At 37.5% G+C, this 20548-nt stretch overlaps 1 protein-coding gene across 1 annotated transcript in view; it reads right to left on the bottom strand.

Moving 5' to 3' along the window:
* The window catches only part of TADA2B (transcriptional adaptor 2B), a 41757-nt gene that overhangs the window by 18257 nt on the left and 2952 nt on the right, over window positions 1-20548 (bottom strand). Inside the window, exons 2-3 of the mRNA XM_085848407.1 lie at window positions 17311-17594; window positions 16467-17144 (exon numbers count right to left, since the gene is read on the bottom strand). Of these exons, the coding sequence (XP_085704533.1) occupies window positions 16467-17144; window positions 17311-17594 (962 nt within the window). The remainder of the gene's footprint in view (window positions 1-16466; window positions 17145-17310; window positions 17595-20548) is intronic.

Below are 20548 nucleotides of genomic sequence, written 5' to 3'. Positions count from 1 at the left end.
ATTACAACTCGCATCAATGTTAATAAAGAATTTGATGAAATATTTAAAGAAAAGGATTTATTTGAACACATCTACTTGAATGATGAAGAAAAGGAAAATTCCCCTGTTGATCTTTACAATTCATTAAATGATATTTTCCAATAAATAAATAGATGCAAAAGAAAGAGCAAGAAGATTTAAGGAACATCAAGAGTTGGTTTCAAAAGTTGTAAAACAACAGGAAGACAAAGAAGAAACGCAGACAGAAACTAACGGGCGAAGAAGCATTTGAAAGAAAACAAGAGAAATTTTTTAAACCACTTTTAAAAACTTCCCAAGAAAAAATGAAAGGTGTTTCCACAGTTCCCACAGTAGAATATACTCCTAAAAAACTTCAAATGTTAAAAGATTTTGATCAAATGACGGAGGAAGAATTAGAGCATTTAGGAGTATTAGAATATGATGATGAAGGTTTATTTCAACAACTGGAAGAGATTAATCAACCCCCTGATTATATTGTGAATGCTCTTCAAAACAATGAATATTCAGCGGATTCAAAAACCAAAGCAGGACTCATTCCAACAGAACAACCAGCAATATTTCATCTTGTTCAAGAAAAGGTATTGATATTTAATGATGAATTAAGGTTCTTGGGTTCTGCTCAACCCCCTGTTAAACTAACTCCGAGATTAATGTTTCTTCTCACAAAAGATGGAAGACAAGGTTCAACTGTGAGGGATGAATAAAAGTAAATTGATAAACCATTGGATATGAAAAATAATGATGATAGAGTATATATTGATCTGCTGAACACTCTAAATTATAGGGTTAGTATTTCTAGTAAAAGTAGGAAAAATGAGAAGGAGAAACACATTATTCAGGCTTTAAGTATCCTTGGATCAGGTATTAGTTTTCTTCCAAATGACCCATCGCAATTAGTTAATAGACTGTTATTGTTGTTAGGTAGTAAGAAGGCTGGAAATAACAATTGTTTTAATGAAGCATCAGCCATTTTAGACCAGTTGATGAACATGAAAATAATTAATAAATTTCAATATAAAGACATTTTATCTCATATTAAATAAGATGAGAAGCACAATCCTGAGTTTTAATTTCACAACAAGCGACCACACATCTTCATTCCCATACCCACTACAACTTGACCCAACAAAAGAATATGAGGCATCTTTATTGTCCATGGAAACTTATAATACCTTATTGAATATAACTGATAAAAATGACAAGTTTAGTTATAATCCCGAAAGTGGATACAAAGTGATAACAGTCTCACCCGGAGTATATGAGATTTCTCAAATATCTTCCGAAATTGCTTGTCTTATGAAAGAACAGGGTGATGAACCAAAAAATATTGTTATAGGCATTCAAAAACATACTTCAAAATCAACGATTAAAGTTAAAAATAACTACAAGGTTGATTTCACAATTGATAATTCATTTAGAGTTATTGGGTTTCTCCTCAAAAAAGATTGAAACTAATGGGACGTTTTACAGTGATAATGTCATTCAAATATCCTCAGGAATAAATTCGGTGTTAATTCACTGTGATTTGATTGATGGTGCTTATAATGATGGAATAAAAACAAATACAATATTTTCATTCAGCGCATACTCAACACCAATTGGTTATAAATTCAATATGGAACCCAAAAATTTGGTTTATCTCCCTGTGTCAGGAAAAACCATACACAGAGTAAATTTTAGGATAACCGACCAAGATAATCGTATGATTTATTTTAATGGAGAAGTTATATCCATCAGAATTCACCTACATGAAGTTTTCCAATAAATAAATACGATGGTTATTGTGAGGAAACACGAGTTGGGAAAATATAAAATAATTACAGGGGGTGGGATGTTCCTTTCCCCATACTACAAGGGTGAAGGTATGTATCTTGGTAGAGGATACTATAAACCTAAGAGACAAAGGGGTGTTGGACATCAATTTAGAGGAGATGGGATAATTGATACTCTCATGGGTATTGGTTCAACTATTCTTAAACATAAAGATCTAATTGGTTCAACTGCTTCTGCTGTGGGAAATGTAGCAGGTGCTGTAAAGAGCATAAAAGATGCCCAGAAGGAATCTTATAAATTACAAGCAATAAAAGAAATTAAGAAAGGCAAAACTCAGTTGTCCCCCCAAGAACGACAGAAAATAATTCGAATACTTGGATCAGGGTTTCAAAAGTTTTAACATCTTTTTTCCGAAATAAATACAAGTATGGAAGCAATTGATAGTATCTATGATTTGGATGATACTGTTATTATCTCAAACTCCACTAAAAAAGAAGATGACTTCAAGGTAAATGCAATAACTGGAACAGACTGGAATACGAATGGTACAAAAAAGTTTTGAAATAAATAATCAACAAACCTATTTGAATCTATCCGAAAGTTTCTTGTTGTGTAAATTTAAATTCACTAAAGCTGGGAATAACACAAACGCTACACTTGTAAATGATTTCTTCTGGAAAATGTTTGATAGTGTGCGTTTGTATATTGGAACACAAGAAGTTGAAGCGGTTGATTATGTCTCTGCTGTATCTGAAATGATGAAATTTACACTCTATACATTCAGTGATAGAATGGGAAAGGGGTCTGTCGAAGGTTTTATTCCTGATATGTCAACGGGAACAAACACAGACCCTGGATATACTCAAAGGAAAGGAGCGTATAATGATGATACAAAAGCAGAAAATAGTTTTACTGTGGCAGTTCCTCTTAAAGGTATATTTGGATTTTGTGATCATGATAAAGTTCTGTATGGTCTTAAAATTAGATTTCAACTACAAAGGAATGATAATGAAAATAGATTGCTTTTTAGTGTTGGTAATGCTTTTGGTGATCAGAATAAATTTGTAATTGAGGAAATGAGTTGGTATATCAGTGAATATACTCCTAATCTTAAAACAGAAGAGATGTTGAATAGAAGACTTAACTCAAAGAAACCACTCAGTGTATCATACCTCAAAAGAAGATGTCAACACATTAAACTCAACCAAACCACTTACACGTGGAATTTGGGTGTTCTGGAAGGAAAGCCACGATATCTGTGGATCATTTTTAAAAAGCCAGATGGTGATACTGCAACTGATAAGAATAATGCATTGAGTGATAATGCTAAGGTGAAACAACTTCGCGTTTCTCTAGATGGAACATTTTATCCACGAGATAGATTGGAAATTAATTGGGAAAAAAATGATTTTGCTGAAGCATACAAGTCTTACCAAAAGGTGTGTGAAAGTAATGGAAATAAAGAACCTATTTTGGATATGACAGCATTTAAAAGTTTGTATACAATCTATGCGTTTGACCTGAGCGCTCAAAAGGAAACTATAAAGTCGAATCGAGTGGATACTTCCCTATACATTGAAAGAGGAGAGAGTGAAGAAGTTGATACATATTGTTTGCTTTTGGAAGAAACAGAATTACAGATTAATACAGATAATGGTGTGATGATTAGTCTCACATAATTTTTTGTTAAATAAATGAGTGGCAAAGTACCAACTGGGGTATATGTTAATCAAATCAATCTTCATAAACTATCATCTTGTGTTCAAAATCAAAAGCCTTGTACAATTAACGTTAATACAATTCAGAGAAAAGGAGCAGTAAGAATTGATGTTTTGCTCACAAGAGAACAGGTTAAAATCTTGAATGACACTGGCTCACTTAAAGTTATAATGACAAAACCAATGTTGAAAAAATATTCAATAAGAGAGACGAGAGGAGGATTTCTCCCATTTCTAATTCCTTTATTTGCTAGTTTAAGTGCGGTTGGAGCATTGACGGGTGGTATTTCAACAGCGGTGAAAACTGCCAACGAAAGGAAGGCTCAACTCCAGGCTCAAAAAGAATTGGAAAGACATCACAAAGAGTTGGAGAAACAAATTAGTGGAAGTGGTGTAATTGTAGATTTTGCTGAAAAACTTGAAGGTCTGCCTAATAAAGCGAGATTGTTAGTTGGAGATATGCTTTCTTCTATAGCACAAGCAGGTGTAAAATTAACGAAAACAGGTAATGGATTATATCTTTCTAATAAATAAATGAGCATTGATGAGTGATTTAAAGAATTTGGAAAGAATACAACATCAAATTTACAACTTGTCAAATATTGTAAGAAATTAAAAATTCATAATGTGGTTATTTGTATGAGAGATGAATTAACAAATGTGCCGAAACATACAAAGAATATTATTATGAACTTAGAAGATAATAATGGGAACGGTTCTCATTGGGTTTGTATTTTTAATAGTCAAGACAAATATTATTTTGATAGTTTTGGTCTTCCGCCACCTGTTGAAGTCATAAAATTCTTACAGAATGGTGTTTATCAAACATTTCAAGTCCAAGAATTAAATTCCAAGTGTTGTGGTCAATTATGTCTATATGTGTTATTTCAACTCAACAAAAATAAAAAAAATTATGATATTATTGTTCATCTAATATAAATGACTTATGTTGGTAAAGATGGTTCTATCTTTGGTGTATCCCAAGAACTGGATATTGATTTATCAAATTATTACACAAAGGCACAGGCTGAACGACATAAATATAATATAACCAAAAATATTAACATGAAAAATGCTTATAAATTAAAAAATTATCCAAGCCCGACTGACGCGAATGACTTGGTGAGATTAAGCGATTTATCACAATATATATCCTTAAATAAAACGGCCGTGTATTCCAAAGATACAGAAGTGTTGATATTATCTCCAGGTCATACAGAATTCACAGTTCGAATTAAAATAAATTTTTATAAAGAAGGGCGTATCGTTTGTATGAGAATAGAACAATGGGGGTATGATATGAATGATTTAGGGTATAATTGGTCATTTAAAATTGACCTCGAAGACCTGGAACAATTAAATCAGTCTCGTAAGGAAGAATATTATCCACTTGGTATCGAGAATGAGTTTTGTGGGCTCACGATTAGTAAACAACAAATAAAAGAATTTAATAAGGGTAAATATAATAATGGTTTTGCCCTTGTTTATATCATGAAAACAGAAAAAACAGGATTATATATCATAAGTAAGGAAATACAAAATGATTTAACTATGGGAAGATGGGGAGGTGTTTCGTGCCATCATATTATTCTAACATATATTTCTAATACATAAATGACAGCAAGAAGGCTTCAAGAAAATTATCATTTCTGTGTCCAAGCATACCTTCAAGAAAAGGGTATTCGGTATTTTAATAAATATGTTCTACAACATAAGAATGAGGTATTTTCAATAAAAGATTGGCATTATGCTGATATTGATAAACCAACAACTTTAGATTTAATTAGAATGTTAAATAATGAAAAAATTATAAAGTTAAGAAAAGGTAAGGCTCTTTTAGAAACTCAAAAGAAATTTTATTGGTTTCCTGTTGTAAAAAAAATTATTTTGGATACAGGAATAACAAGAAATCCTGATGAATATATGTATGATATTCTATGGGGTGTAAGCGATTCGAGGATAATAAGGGATGAGGAAGGAGTTGAAGAAGAGAGGGAAGAGGAGGAAAAGGAGAAGAGAGAGAAGGAGAGGGAGAAGAAAGAGAAGGAGGAAAAAGAGAAGAGAGAGAAGGAGAGGGAGGAGAGAGAGAAGGAGAGGGAGAAGGAGAGGGAGGAAAGAGCAAGACAAAACAAATATCAAAATATGGAAACCAGTGAGATTAAAAAAAGATTGGTGGTAGTACAGAAAATAACTCAACCCACCGAGGAGGAAAACAAAGAATTGACAAGTCTATTTGCAATACTTTCGACAAGACTATTGACATCGACAAGATATTCATTTTAATTCAAGTTTTTAATTTTTATTTTTTTTCTTAAATAAATGGAGGAGAGAGTGAAGGCATTTCTAAGGATTCTTTATGTTTTAAAAATTAAGATTCAAATGTGCATGTTGGAAACTAAAAAGGTTTTGGCACTCTGCAGGAATTTTTCACGTAAATAAATGAGTTATTGTCTCAAATGTAAAAAGAAAACTAATACTAAAAATATTTCATATATTAAAAGTAAAAATAACAGGGTTATACAAAAAGGTATATGTTCGGTGTGTGGTTAAAAAAAAAATCAATTTATCTCCAAACACAAACTAGGAGGAGATATACAAAAGTTTTTATCAGGAAGTAAATTTACAACTACTGGAATACCAGGGGAATTACATCTACCAGGGTATTCTTTCTGTGGTCCAGGCACAAACTTGGATAAAAGATTAGATGAGGCAGACAATCCTAAATCATGGAGTAAACCCATCAATAGAGTTGATGAAGTGTGCATGAGACACGATATTGATTATGGGAATACCACAACTTTGGAAGAGAAGCATGAAGCCGATAGAGAAATGTATAATTTGTCTCTGATACAAAATCCAACCTTGAGAGAAAAAGTTGATCGTTTCATTGTGAAGAAGATGATCAATGCTAAATTGAAACTTGGACTTGGAAATTCAAAAAACTTATAGGCTCTAATGATGTCATTAAGACTGAAGAGCAATTAGTTGATGAATTACATCAACCAATATTCACAAAGTTTCGCAGAAGGAAAGTTTATTCCAAGGAAGTTGATTATATCTGGTCTGCTGATTTGATTGAACTCAATAATGATAAGGGGTACAAGTATTCTTTAACCGTTATTGATTTGAGGAGTAGATACGCATGGGTTGTCCCTTTAAAAAACAAAACAGGAAATACTCTTATGTTCGCCTTTCAACAGATATTTAATAAAAGTAAGAGAAAACCTAAAAAATTGTGGACTGATGAGGGTAGAGAGTTTTATAACAAGACATTTATGAATTTTCTAAAAAATAACAGTATTACATTATACAGTACCTTTAATGAAGGGAAGGCAGTTGTTGTTGAACGTTTTAATCGTACCTTAAAAGAGAGACTATATAAAAAATTCACACAACTCGGTTCACTACAATGGTCATCTTTTATTCAGGATATTGTGGATAAGTATAATGACACGATTCACACGTCAACAAATATGAAACCATCAGAAACATTTACAAAATTAAAATATGAAAAAGAGATTAATGTTAGAAAACCTAAGTTCAAAGTTGGTGATATCGTAAGAATACATAGGTGGAAATCTCATTTTGAAAAGGGTTATACTAAACGATGGACGAACGAACTTTTTAAAATTGTTGATGTAATAGATACGGTTCCTTGGACTTATAAGATATATGATTTGGAAGGGGAAGAGATTTTAGGTTCATTTTATTCACAGGAATTACAAAAGACAAAACTAAGCAGATAATACCCATGGGAGCAATGGGTTGGCACTTCACTCCCTCCTACTATACACCGTTGTGGACACTCGAGGGCCAAGTCCGAGCTGTATAACAGTATATAATGTGTGTCAAGGGGGACGTTCTTAGATCTGTGAACCCCTAACACAGAATCCTCAACTGAATAGTCGAGGCTTAACTTTTGTTTGTTGGTGTGTGTGTGTGTGTGTGTGTGTGTGTGTGTGTGTGTGTGTGTGTGTGTGTGTGTGTGTGTGTGTGTGTGTGTGCGCGCGCGCAATGGGAGCAATGGGTTGGCGCTTCACTCCCTCCTACTATACACCGTTGTGGACACTCGAGGGCCAAGTCCGAGGTGTATAACAGTATATAATGTGCATCAAGGGGTGGACGTTCTTAGATCTGTGAACCCCAAACACAGAATCCTCAACTGAATAGTCAAGGCTTAACTTTGTTGATGTGCGTGTGTGTGTGTGTGTGTGTGTGTGTGTGTGTGTGTGTGTGTGTGTGTGTGTGTCCCAACCCTCACATTCAAAATCTCAACCCCAACTCAATCCTCGCCCAACACAATGTCTTTTTCAAAATCAGATTTCCACCTATATATATTTTTCACGTTTTTTTTTTTATCTCTTCTTCCAATTCTGTCTTTTAAGGCTTTCAGGTTTGATGACATAGAAAGGGGGAGTAAGCCTGCACTTTCTTCCCAGAACGAACAATGTATATTTTTTATGTTTTTTTCTCTTCTTCCAATTCTGTCTTTTAAGGCTTTCAGGTTTGATGACATAGAAAGGGGGAGTAAGCCTGCACTTTCTTCCCAGAATGAACAATGTATATTTTTTATGTTTTTTTCTCTTCTTCCAATTCTGTCTTTTAAGGCTTTCAGGTTTGATGACGTAGAAAGGGGGAGTAAGCCTGCACTTTCTTCCCAGAACTTTCTTGATCTTGCTCCCATCAAGCACCATCCGACAAAGAACTACATCGATAGGTTTAGATCCCAAAGAGTGATAGCAACTCCAAAAGTCTCCAAAATATAAATAAATAAAATAATAATAAATAAATAAATAAATAAATAAAAGTCTCCAAAAAAGTTTCGAGTCTCCAAAATAAACCCAAATTTCCAAGTCTTCAAGGTATAACCACATTCCCGTTGAGTTTCCAAGATATGTATCACATTGTGAGTTATCAAGCCAGAACCCACATTTCAAGTCTTCAAAATAAAACCAACTTACAAAGTCTCTCAAGGATAACTCATTTCCTGATTTTTTTCAAAATTTGTGAGTCTCCAAGGTAGGTCCCATATTTAGAACCATCTTGGCAGAACCCTTTTCCTGAGTCTCCAAGGTAGTTATTTAAACCATCAAGGCAGAACTCATTTACTGATTTTTTCAAAATTTGTGAGGTCTCCGAGGTAGGTTTCATATTTAAAACCACCAAGAATAACTCATTTACTAATTTTGTCAAAATTTGTGAGTCTCCAAGGTAGGCCCCATATTTAGAACCATCTTGGCAGAACCCTTTTCCTGAGTCTCCAAGGTAGTTATTTAAACCATCAAGGCAGAACTCATTTACTGATTTTTTTCAAAATTTGTGAGTCTCCAAGGTAAAACTTGTATTCTGGCTCATCAAGGTATAACTTGTTCAGTGGGTATTGTCTTGATAACTCACAATGAGTACTATTGCTGTAAAACTCTTTTTCAGGATTTTGCTGGTCTCCAAGGTATAACTCTTTTGTTGGGTCATCAAGGACGAACTCGTTCTGTGGGTCTTGATCGCTCATAAGGTCTTCAACCAAGTCAACAATTTCGCCCCAAGTTGTAGCAAAAGCAGTATTTTCATATTGCATTTCAGATACAATTTCCTGTGAGAGGAAATAATAATGTATTAATTAAGTTATTTAATTATTAAACGAGTCGATGTTTAAAAGGAACTAAAAATATGAAAATAAAATCTTACCTCAATGGATAAGAGGTTTGAATCCAGTTCATCAACTTGAAGGTTTAGTTCCATACAAGTCGGAGAGTTCCAAGGAACCCCAAAGTCATCCCACTCAGGGTCTTGCTCGTTCTGTGGGTCTTGGTCGCTCATAAGGTCTTCAACCTAGCCAACAATTTCGCCCCAAGTTGTAGCAAAAGCAGTATTTTCATTTCGTATTTCAGATACAATTTCCTGTGAGAGAAAATAATAATGTATTAATCAAGTGATTTAATTATTAAACGAGTCGATGTTGAAAAGGAACTAAAAATAGGAAAATAAAATCTTACCTCAACAGATAAGAGGTTTGAATCCAGTTCATCAACTTGAAGGTTTAGTTCCATACAAGTCGGAGAGTTCCAGGCAAGCACACAGCACACCATCACCAGCAAAAAAAATGTTTAAAATGGAGCCTGGGCTTGAGGCTTTTATAGGGAAAGACTGGTGGGTGTGGTTTCCTTTGGAAATTCCCTGGGCAAGCCCACACAGGCCTTCTTTGGGCAATTTTTCAAAACCATAACATGCTGGAATTTTCTTGTGATTTCTTTGTGAGAGTAGGTGGGGCTTAGCAAAAGTAGGCGGGGCTTAGGGAAAGTGGGCGTGGCTTATAAGAAATACCTCATGAAAAGTGGGCGGGGCTAAGCAAAGGTGGGCGGGGCTTAAAGAAAAGTGGTCGGGGCTTATAAAAAATTCCATGGAAAAGTGGGCGGGGCTTAGAGAAAAGTGGGTGTGGCTTATGGAGTACCTCGTGAAAAGTGGGCGGGGCTTAAAGAAAAGTGGGCAGGGCTTTAAAAAATTCCATTTGAAAGTGGGCGGGGCTTATGAAAAGTGGGCAGGGCTGAACAAAAAATAACCTGTGGCTCAGGAGGTGGTCAAACAAGAACATTAAGAGAAGTTTATCATTTCCTAATGGCACAAAAGGGGTATCTTAAAAAATATAAAGATTCAAATGTTTTGTTTTTCAATATTTTAGATGGGCATTATTGTGCAAAGAAAATTAAACTATTGAAGGAATTTGAGAATGAACAAATCTTTATAGGTTGAATGAGTGAGCTAAACAATATGCATTGGTTATTTGATAAAGAGTGTCCCGAGGCTTAGACGTTTCAGATATTTCTTTAGAATCACCTTTAACAAATCACATTACTACTTTGCTACTTGAACAAATCTTTATCTTATTGCATGGGTTATTTGAAAAAAAGTGTCCCCAGGTTAAAAGGGGAGACAAATAAATATACCTTGGGATAAAAAGGGGGTTTATTTTTTAGGGAAAAAAATATGAATCGCTGAAAATCCCCCATTCATTTACATGGGGAAAAGTGAGCCAGAATCAGTATATTCACCCTACTACTGTTCACAAACAAACAAACAAACCAACAGAAAGGGGTGAAAACAGTAACCTCCATCCATCTTCGATGGCGGAGGTTAAGGAGAGGGGGAGCACTCGGGAGAGTGCAAAACCTCCGCCGCCAATACTGCTGGGTCACTCAAGTGAACCTTCTATCTTATTCATTAAATATGAGGTCAACAGTGCTGACAGAGTTGTAGTTCTGTAACCCTAACAAATCACTCAAAACATGGAGAAATGCAAAAAAAAGAAATCGAAATTTTGTTGAAAAAAAATTGCAAAATTTTTTTTTTCTCTCACAATTTTTTTTTTTTGGGGGGGGGGGGGGGTTGGAAATCACGTAAAACATGTAGATATGCAAAAAAAATTTCAAATATTTTTTCAAATTGGCCGCCATGGCGGCCGTATTGGATTTTGGACCAAGCCCAAAATCTAATGGCATGATCCTTGGACCAGACCTCACCCCCCCCCCCCCACCAAGTTTCATCGAAATCCGTCGAGGAGTTTTTCCGCAATACTTTTCACAAACAAACAAACAAACAAGCAAGCAGTCATAGACTGGTACTTACGAAATCGTCAACTTGACCTCTGATCTTGTCTAATAAAAGCTGTCTCTGGTGAAGGTAGCAACGCAAACCAGAAGTTTCCTCGATGATTCTGTACCAAACCATCAAAAATCAAATGTTTTGGATGTTTGACCTCACTGTGACCTTGGCCTTTGACCGATTTTGACCAAAATCTAAGCAGCGCTAGCCACCACCCTCCTGAATCCCGTGGTGTAATTTGACATTGGTAGCTTCTTCCCTTCTCAAGTTATCATTTTTTGGATGTTTGACCTCACTGTGACCTTGACCTTTGACCGATTTTGACCAAAATCTAAGCAGCGCTAGCCACTACCCTGTTGAATCACTTGGTGTAATTTGACATTGTTAGCTTTTTCCGTTCTCGAGTTATCTGTACCAAACCATAAAAAATCTAATATTTGACCTCACTGTGACCTTGACCTTTGACCGATTTTGACCAAAATCTAATCAGCACTAGCCATCAACCTCCTGTATCACATGGTGTAATTTCACATTGGTAGATTCTTCCCTTCTCGAGTTATCCTGCCTACAATCAAACAAAAAAACAAACAGAAACAGAGTGTCATCAATATACTAACGAAATTTTTTCGATTTTGTATGTAACAAGCAGTCATAGACTGGTACTTACGAAATCGTCAACTTGACCTCTGACCTTGTCTCATTAAAGCTGTCTCCAGAGAAGGTAGCGATGCAAACCAGAAGTTTCTACGATGATTCTGTACCAAACCATCAAAAATCGAATGTTTTGGATGTTTGACCTCACTGTGACCTTGACCTTTGACAGATTTTGACCAAAATCTAACCAGCGCAACCCACCATCCTCCTGATTCACGTGATGTAATTTGACATTGGTAGCTTCTTCCGTTCTCGAGTTATCATTTTTTGGATGTTTGACCTCACTGTGACTTTGACCTTTGAACGATTTTGACCAAAATCTAACCAGCCCTAGCCATCGCCCTCCGGAATCACGTGGTGTAATTTGATATTGGTAGCTTCTTCCGTTCTCGAGTTGTCTGTTCCAAACCATCAAAAATCGAATATTTGACCTCACCGTGACCTTGAACTTTGACCGATTTTGACCAAAATCTAACCAGCGCAAGCCACCCTCCTCCTGATTCACGTGGTGTAATTTGACATTGGTAGCTTCTTCCGTTCTCGAGTTATCCTTTTTTGGATGTTTGACCTCACTGTGACCTTGAGCTTTGACCGATTTTGACCAAAATCTAATCAGCAATAGCCATCACCCTCTTGAATCACGTGGTCTAATTTGACATTGGTATCTTCTTCCGTTCTCGAGTTATCGTGCCTTCAAACAAACAAACAAACAAACAAACACACAAACAAACACACAAACAAACAAACAGAAATGCAAGTCATCAATATACTTACGAAATCTTTAGATTTCGTAAGTAACAAACAGAAAGGGGTGAAAACAGTACCCTCCATCCATATTCGATGGCGGAGGATAACTGGAGGGGGAGCAAAGAAATGCAAACAAAAGAAATCGAAATTTTCTTGAAAAAAAAGTTGCAAAAAATTTTATTTCTCTCACAATTTATTTTTTTGGGGGGAGGGTTGGAAATCACTAAAAACATGAGGAAATGCAAAAAAATAAAAATTCAAATATTTTTTCAAATTGCCTGCCATAGTGGCCATATTGAATTTTGGACCAAGTCTAAAATATAATGGCATGATCCTTGAACCAGGCCTAACCCCCCCCCCCCACCAAGTTTCGTCGAAATCCGTCGAGGAGTTTTTTCGTAATACTGTTCACAAACAGACAAACAAACAAATAAACAAACAAACAGAAAGGGGTGAAAACAGAAACCTCCATTCATCTTCGATGGCAGAGGTGAATGAGAGGAGGAGCACTCGGGAGAGTGCAAAAACTCCACCTCCAATACTGCTGGGTCACTCAAGTGAAGCTTATATCTTATTCATTAAATATGATGTTAACAGTGCTGACAGAGTTATAGTTCTTTTCTTATATCTTATTCATTAAATATGATGTCAACAGTGCTGACAGAGTTATAGTTCTTTTCTGCAACATTTTTTTTTGGGGGGGGGGGCTTGGAAATCACTTAAAACATGTAGAAATGCAAAAAAAAGAAATCGAAATTTTGTTGAAAAAAAGTTGCAAAAATTTTTTTTCTCGAACAATTTTTTTGGGGGGCGGGGTTGGAAAGCTTAAAACATGTAGAAATGTAAAAAAAAAAATTTCTCGAACAATTTTTTTTTGGGGGGGGGGTGCAAAATGCACATAGTGCAAAATCTAATGGCATGATCCTTGGACCATACCCAACCCTCCACCAAGTTTCGTCGAAATCCGTCGAGGAGTTTTTCCGTAATACTGTTCAAAAACAAACAAACAAACAGAAAGGGGCGAAAACAGTAACCTCCGATCTTCGATGGGGGAGGTTAATAAATATTACCCCCGTGTGGGGGTGACGGTCATCTCTATAATGTTTTTTACTATCATAATCAATGAACCGTTGCCAGATATCTCCTAAAATGACAGACGAGATAGGTTTTGAAAATGGTGACTTTCACAACTTTCGTGACCTCGTGACCTTGACCTCGAATCCAAGAAGAACTTGAGGGGGAACACTCGGGAGAGTGCAAAACCTCCGCCGCCAATACTGCTGGGTCACTCAAGTGAAGCTTATATCTTATTCATTAAATATGATGTTAACAGTGCTGACAGAGTTATAGTTCTTTTCTCCAACATTTCTTTGGGGGCGGGGGTTGGAAATCACTGAAAACATGGAGAAATGCAAAAAAATGGGTTTTTCTTTAACACTTTTTTGAGGGGGGGTGGGGGTTGGAAATCACTTAAAACATGCAGAAATGCAAAAAAAAGAAATCGAAATTTTGTTGAAAAAAAAGTTGCAAAAAATTTTTTTCTCTCATAATTTTTTGGGGGGGTTGGAAGTCACTTAAAACATGTGGAAATGCAAAAAAAATTATTCTCCAATAATTTTTTTGGGGGGGTAACAATTTTTTTGGAGGGGTTGGAAATCACTTAAAACATGCAGAAATGCAAAAAAAAAATTTCTCTAACAATTTTTTTTGGGGGGGGGTGACCAAGTCCAAAATCTAATGGCATGATCCTTCGATGATATCTAACCCCCCCCCCCACCAAGTTTAGTCGAAATCCGTTGAGGAGTTTTTCCGTAATACTGTTCACAAACAAACAAACAAACAAACAGAAAGGGGTGAAAACATTGACCTCCGATCTTCGATGGCGGCGGTTAACTTGAGGGGGAGCACTCGGTAGAGTGCAAAACCTTCGCCGCCAATACTGCTGGGTTGCTTAAGTGAACCTGATATCCTATTCATTGTTGGTCAAAACGGATCAGACTCGACTGAACCACGATTGAATAAACTAAACTAGATCGACGCGCATGTACAAATGCCCCAAAAAAAAATTGAAATTTTTTTGAAAAAAAAAAAGAAAAAAAAGGGGGAGCACTCGGGAGAGTGCAAAATCTCTGCCGCCAATACTACTGGATCACTCAAGTGAACCTTATATCTTATTCATTAAATATGTCAACAGTGCTGACAGAGTTATAGTTCTTTTCTCCAACTTTTTTTTTTGGGGGGGGGGGGGGTTGGAAATAACTTAAAACATGTAGAAATGCAAAAAAAAGAAATCGAAATTTTGTTGAAAAAAAAGTTGCAAAAATTTTTTTTTCTCGAACAATTTTTGGGGGGGTTGGAAATCACTTATAACATGTAGAAATGCAAAAAAAAATTTCTCCAACAATTTTTGGGGGGGGTTGGAAATCACTTAAAACATGTAGAAATGCAAAAAAAAAAAATTTTCTCTCACAATTTTTTTTTTCACAATTTATTGGACATAGTCCAAAATCTAATGGCATGATCCTTGGACCATACCTAACCCCCCCCCCCCACCACCAAATTTCGTCGAAATCCGTCAAAGAGTTTTTCCGTAATACTGTTCACAAACAAACAAACAAACAGAAAGGGGTGAAAACAGTAACCTCCGATCTTCGATGGCGGAGGTTAATGAGGAAATTATTTGTATGTCGATGTCGTCTGATATGTATAGAATCGGGAAAAGGCTGCGCCAATCTCTACCAAACTTTGTATATGTACTTGCAGAACTCAAGGTCATTTCATGGGCACAAAATAACACCTACGTGAGTGAGTAAACAATTTTTACCTGTACATGCAGAATACTGCAAGTGGTTTACTGACCCCTGCTGGAGAGAGGTGCGATTACTTGCCATTGCTTCAAATACATTTGTTGTCTGTTTTCTCCCCCCACCCCTTCCCCCCAAAATCCTTCCCTCTGGGGCCCTTCAAAGTGGTTTTAATAAATTATATGCCCAAAAGGGAATGTAAACTTTAATTTAAAAAAAACTAAAGAATTTCTTTTTTTCCCACCTTGCACATTCTCTTCATTCTCATTTTTCCTTCCCCCCTTCAAGACAGCTGTTTACCACCATCTCAGATCGCCCACCACCACCATACAAAACCATGATATTTTTTATCCCCGTCAATCTCCCCCAATGCCACCTCTTTCCCAGTTTTTAGTTTTTCCTTCCTGAAAGTTTGTCCCTGTACACATCTTGTCCAACCCCCCAACCCCTCATTTTTCACTCCGTCTCTTGTTTCTTCAAGACTCCCTCTGTTTTGTCCTTCATCCCCGCTGATGGTGTGTCCCTTCCTCTGCTCCACTGTTCATTTTGTTCTGTTATGTCCTGATCCGTTCTATGTTCTAGCTCCACAAATTTTGTCTCCCAAAAAAAGCAAATTACTCGATCCTTTTTTATTACGAGAATTTTTTTTTTTCTGTTCACCCTTTTATTTTTTAATTCATCAATAATTTCGGTCGAAACATCCATGTGTTGCCATTGAGGAGCAGGGATTTGCCTGTTACACACATTTTATGTCACATGCATTTCACAATCATTGGCGAACCACAAAGGTGCGTTTTCTGTTGAAGTAATACATATTTTCATCTCAGTCGGCAAAGTGTAAAGTTCTCACTTATTAAAATTTCTTAATTTTTTGCTCATGGCAGATCAACACATTTCTTGGAGAATTGACAATGAAAATAAAATCAATGATGCTGAAACATGATGCAGTCACTGTACTCAGTTCAGTGAAATTTAGGACATTTCAACCTGTACTAGCCAGAACCAGTTTAAAAGCTCTCCAATCATGATCGTTGTTAAGGCTGCATACACATTGAAGTGTATTGATTTTTCTGAAATTATTACAATTGCCAACTTGAAATGTAGTTTTGAATAGAAGAGTTAGTTCTTTATTCTGAACCAAACTAATATGTACCGTAAAGCCAAGACCCCAAGGCGCGTGTTGGGTACAGGTTGGTGGACAGATGGGCGTGCTGTTGGCGTTGGAGGTCTAGCAACTCTGCGTCTTTCCCGTCGGAGCTTTGCTGCCTCGTATTCAGCCGACTCTGCAAGGCGGCCAATTCCATCCCTCCGATACCGCTGTAGCTCACGTATGCGAGTGCGAAGACCCATCTCTCGCTGCACACCCTCAACCATCTCGTCGAGTTGTTTTGCAGTCAAAAAACGCCAAAACGGTTGCAATCGATTGCGAAGGTCCACTTCATCACGGACACCTGCTCCTGTCAGCACACTACCATTGGTGGAGGTTATTCCAGTACTGTGCCCACGCAGCGTAGAGTGGCTTAGAAAAATAGTGATAAGGCCATATTCGTAAGCCAAGTGTTTTCGTTGCTGTCTTTCTGCTACACGTTGTACGTACATATCCACGCATGCACGCTTTAGCTCCAGTTCCAGTTCTTCATCGGAATATGCTAACGAGAGACTGCTTATCAGTGTCTCGGCCTCTGGGTCTGGTTCCACCTCATAGTCGTCACGCAATGGTAGATAGCCCAGCTGTTGCAGTTCACTTGGGGATTCTTCGGTGGCTGGTGGGAGTGGTACTGATGATGGAATACTCAAAAGATTTCCTTCTTGACATGTGTGGTCAGTCATCCTGTACAACATGATTAAGGTATTCATTTAGAAGTTTAAATAAAACTGTACTTGATCTTTGAGTATAAATATGCCATGCAAAAGGCAGCACAGTAACCTGTGCATTTATGTAAACTCCAGCATGTACTACTACCATACAATGTTTATTCAAGGAAGCATTGACAAACCTGTTGGGAATGTGCTCTGGGATACAGGCATGGCCCAGGTTGCCATAGACATAAAGGTCCAGGTAATGATTACATGCCTCTGCAGCAGTTTGGTTGCCCACATGGGCTGCAACCTCTTCCCAATTGCCAAAGCCACATTGCTCAACTGCTTCTAGCAGTAGCTGCTCCTCATGGCTGCTCCATGGCATTGGTCCCATTCCTACTTCAGAAGCCACTGTTCCAAAGCTTCGTTGCTGCTGCTGTTCTTCGATAACATCCAGACAAGCACGTCCTGTAAAGATGACCTGTAGGAGCAAGGAGGACAAACTTCTGGAAATTCACTACTTCCAGCTGAAAGACAGAAAATAGTTTTCCATATATTATTTTATTTTATTTTGGGCTAAATGCTCAACATACGACGACTCTGCATGCCCAGCTATGGGGCATCATGACTCCTTGGGGGGGGGGGGTTGACCCTTTTGCTTGGGATAAGGGGAATGTGAGGTTCGGGCAAGAATTTCGAAAAAAAATTGGTCATAGTGCTGGTGATTGCTATCCCACTCTTTGTGAAGGACACCATGGGATCTTAAACGTTTACCAATTAATTCCGGCAGACAGGACGCCAGTTTAACATCCATCTGAGGAGCAGCACACACACTGATGAATCACCCTGCTGGCAAAACAACAATAAGACAATTTATAGTTGGGTTGGGGTTTAAACCCAGTCAAAGCAGCTCAAGGCATGGCTGCACAAGTGTGCATACCTCTCGGCCATCTTGCCAGCCAATGCTCAACCTAACCAGTAAGCAATTTATTTATACCTGTTTACCTTCAATTAAATCAACTCTCCCGATGAGGATATGTAAATTAGACTGGTCATATGATGTGACACATGACCCCAGCAGCACAATAAAGCTGTGAGAGCAACCCAATCATAAACAGTCCTCCAGGAAAAGTCAAAGATCTAACAAGTATTTGAAGACACAGTGATTGCATACAGCTGAAGCAGGTTTCACTGCAACTACGTCCATTTCAAATTCAGGAGCCTGACATTGATTCCTGCATCGGATGCCAACAAATGAGTCCAGCTACAGTTTTGTAATGAGGAGACCATAAGATCTCTGAGGAGTGATGGATGGAAAAAGTGAAAGGGCTTTTTGTCATGATATACAGGGTGTCCACATATTACCACTCCAAATTCAAGCTGCAGTAAAATAAATAATTAAATGGGGGTACAATGAATTCATCCACTGCATGTGAAAGAGCATTTCTCAAAGTTCTATCGACTTTTTTTGTCATTCCCACTTGTGATATGTGACGTCACATTTACTACAAATGGCGTCTTCACAAAAAATGTGCAGTGTGTTGCCTTGGTTATTGAGACCAAATCAGCTGCGGTGCCGATAGAAAGTCTGTCTTCACCCCCTTTCAAAGTTTTCACCTTTTGTTGCCTTATCGCCTGGAATGAAATTACATTAAATCAGACTTTTTCCACCTTTGTTTACACCTCGTGACCCACAACTTCCAAGTGAAAAACAAATTCTACAAATTTCAGAAAATTAATTAAAAATAAAAAACTAGAATATCTTGGTTGGATAAGTGTCCAGCCACCTTATAATAGTGTTTACAAATTAGCTCAGGTGTAACCAATCACCTTCAAAATCACACACAAAGTTAATTGACCTCCACCTGTGTTAAATTGTAGTGATTATGAATATATCAGAATAAAATCAGCTGTTCCTGGAGGTTTCCTCTGCTGGGTAGTGCATTTCACAGCAAGGACTCAACCATGAGCACGAAGGAGTTTTCAAAAGACCTCCGGGAGAAAGTTTTGGAATAGCATATATCAGGGGATGGGTATAAAAATATTTCAAAGGCCTTGAATACCCTTTGGAGCACAGTCAAGATGATCATTAAGAAGTGGAAGGCATATGGTACGACCAAGACCCAACCTAGATCAGGTCATTCCTCCAAACTGGATGACCAAGCAAGGAAGAGACTGATCAGAGAGGTCACCAAGAGGCCAATGGCAACATTGAAAGAGCTTCAGACCTTTATGGCAAAAACAAATCACTGTGTGAATGTGTCAACGATATCCAAACCACTCCACAAGTCAAGCCTGGATGGTAGGGTAGCAAGAAGGAAGTCATTACTCAAAAAGACCACCTTGAGTCCCATTTGAAGTATGCGAAAAACACTCCTGTGATTCTGAAGCCATGTGGCAAAAAGTTTTGTGGTCTGATGAAACCAAGATGGAACTTTTTGGCCAAAATGCAAAACGTTACGTTTGGTGCAAACCCAACGCAGCACATCACCCAAAGAACACAATCCCTATTGGGAAGGGTGGTGGTGGCAGCATCATGTTATGGGGTGCTTCTCAGCAGCAGGGACTGTGGCACTTCTCAGGATAGAAAGGGGAAATGTACGGAGCAAAACACAAAAAAATCCAACAGGAAAACTTGCTGCCCTCTGCAAGAAAGCTGAAATTAGGACAGAAATTCACCTTTCAGCATGACACTGACCCAAATCACACAGCCAAATTTACACTGGAGTGGCTGAGGAACAAAAAGATAAATGTCCTTGAGTGGCCCAGTCAGAGCCCTGACCTAAATCTTTGACAATCTGTGGCATGACTTGAAGATTGCTGTCCATCAAAGCTCCTCACACAACATGACTGAGCTTGAACAGTTTTGAACAGAAGAATGGGCAAATATTGCCCAATCAAGGTGTGCAAAGTTGGTAGAGACGAATCCCACCAGATTCACAGCTGGAATTGCTGTCAAAGGTGTTTCCACCAAGTATTAACTCAGGGGGGGGAGTGGGGGGGGTGGTGGACACTTATCCAACCAAGATATTCTAGTTTTGTATATTTAATGAATTTTCTGAAATTTGTCGAATTTTTTTTCACTTGGAAGTTGTGGGTTATGATGTGTAAATAAAGGTGGGAAAAGTCTGATTTAATACGATTTAATTACAGGCTTTAAGGCAACAAAAGATGAAAAATTTGAAAGGGGGTGTAGATTTTCTGTAGGCACTGCACAAGGGTTAAACAAAGCTTGAGGATGTCCAAAGTAAGGCAGGCACCATCGAGAAAAAAAAAAAACTATTAATGAGTGGCACAAAAACTTTATGGAGTGTGGTGGCATCCTGAAGATGAAGGGGCAGGCTGGCCAAGCACAAATTGTGAGGATGTTTAACACATTCATGAGTCATTCGAGCATAGTTCCCCCCCCCCCCCCATAAGTCCGTTGAGATTTGG

The sequence above is a fragment of the Eptatretus burgeri genome, chromosome 12 (genome assembly GCF_056783735.1).
Source record: "Eptatretus burgeri isolate ZD-2024b chromosome 12, Ebu_testis_v1, whole genome shotgun sequence".
Classification (NCBI taxonomy): Eukaryota; Metazoa; Chordata; class Myxini; order Myxiniformes; family Myxinidae; genus Eptatretus; species Eptatretus burgeri.
Note: the sequence above shows the minus strand (reverse complement) of the source record. Positions and strands in the feature narration are given on the sequence as shown.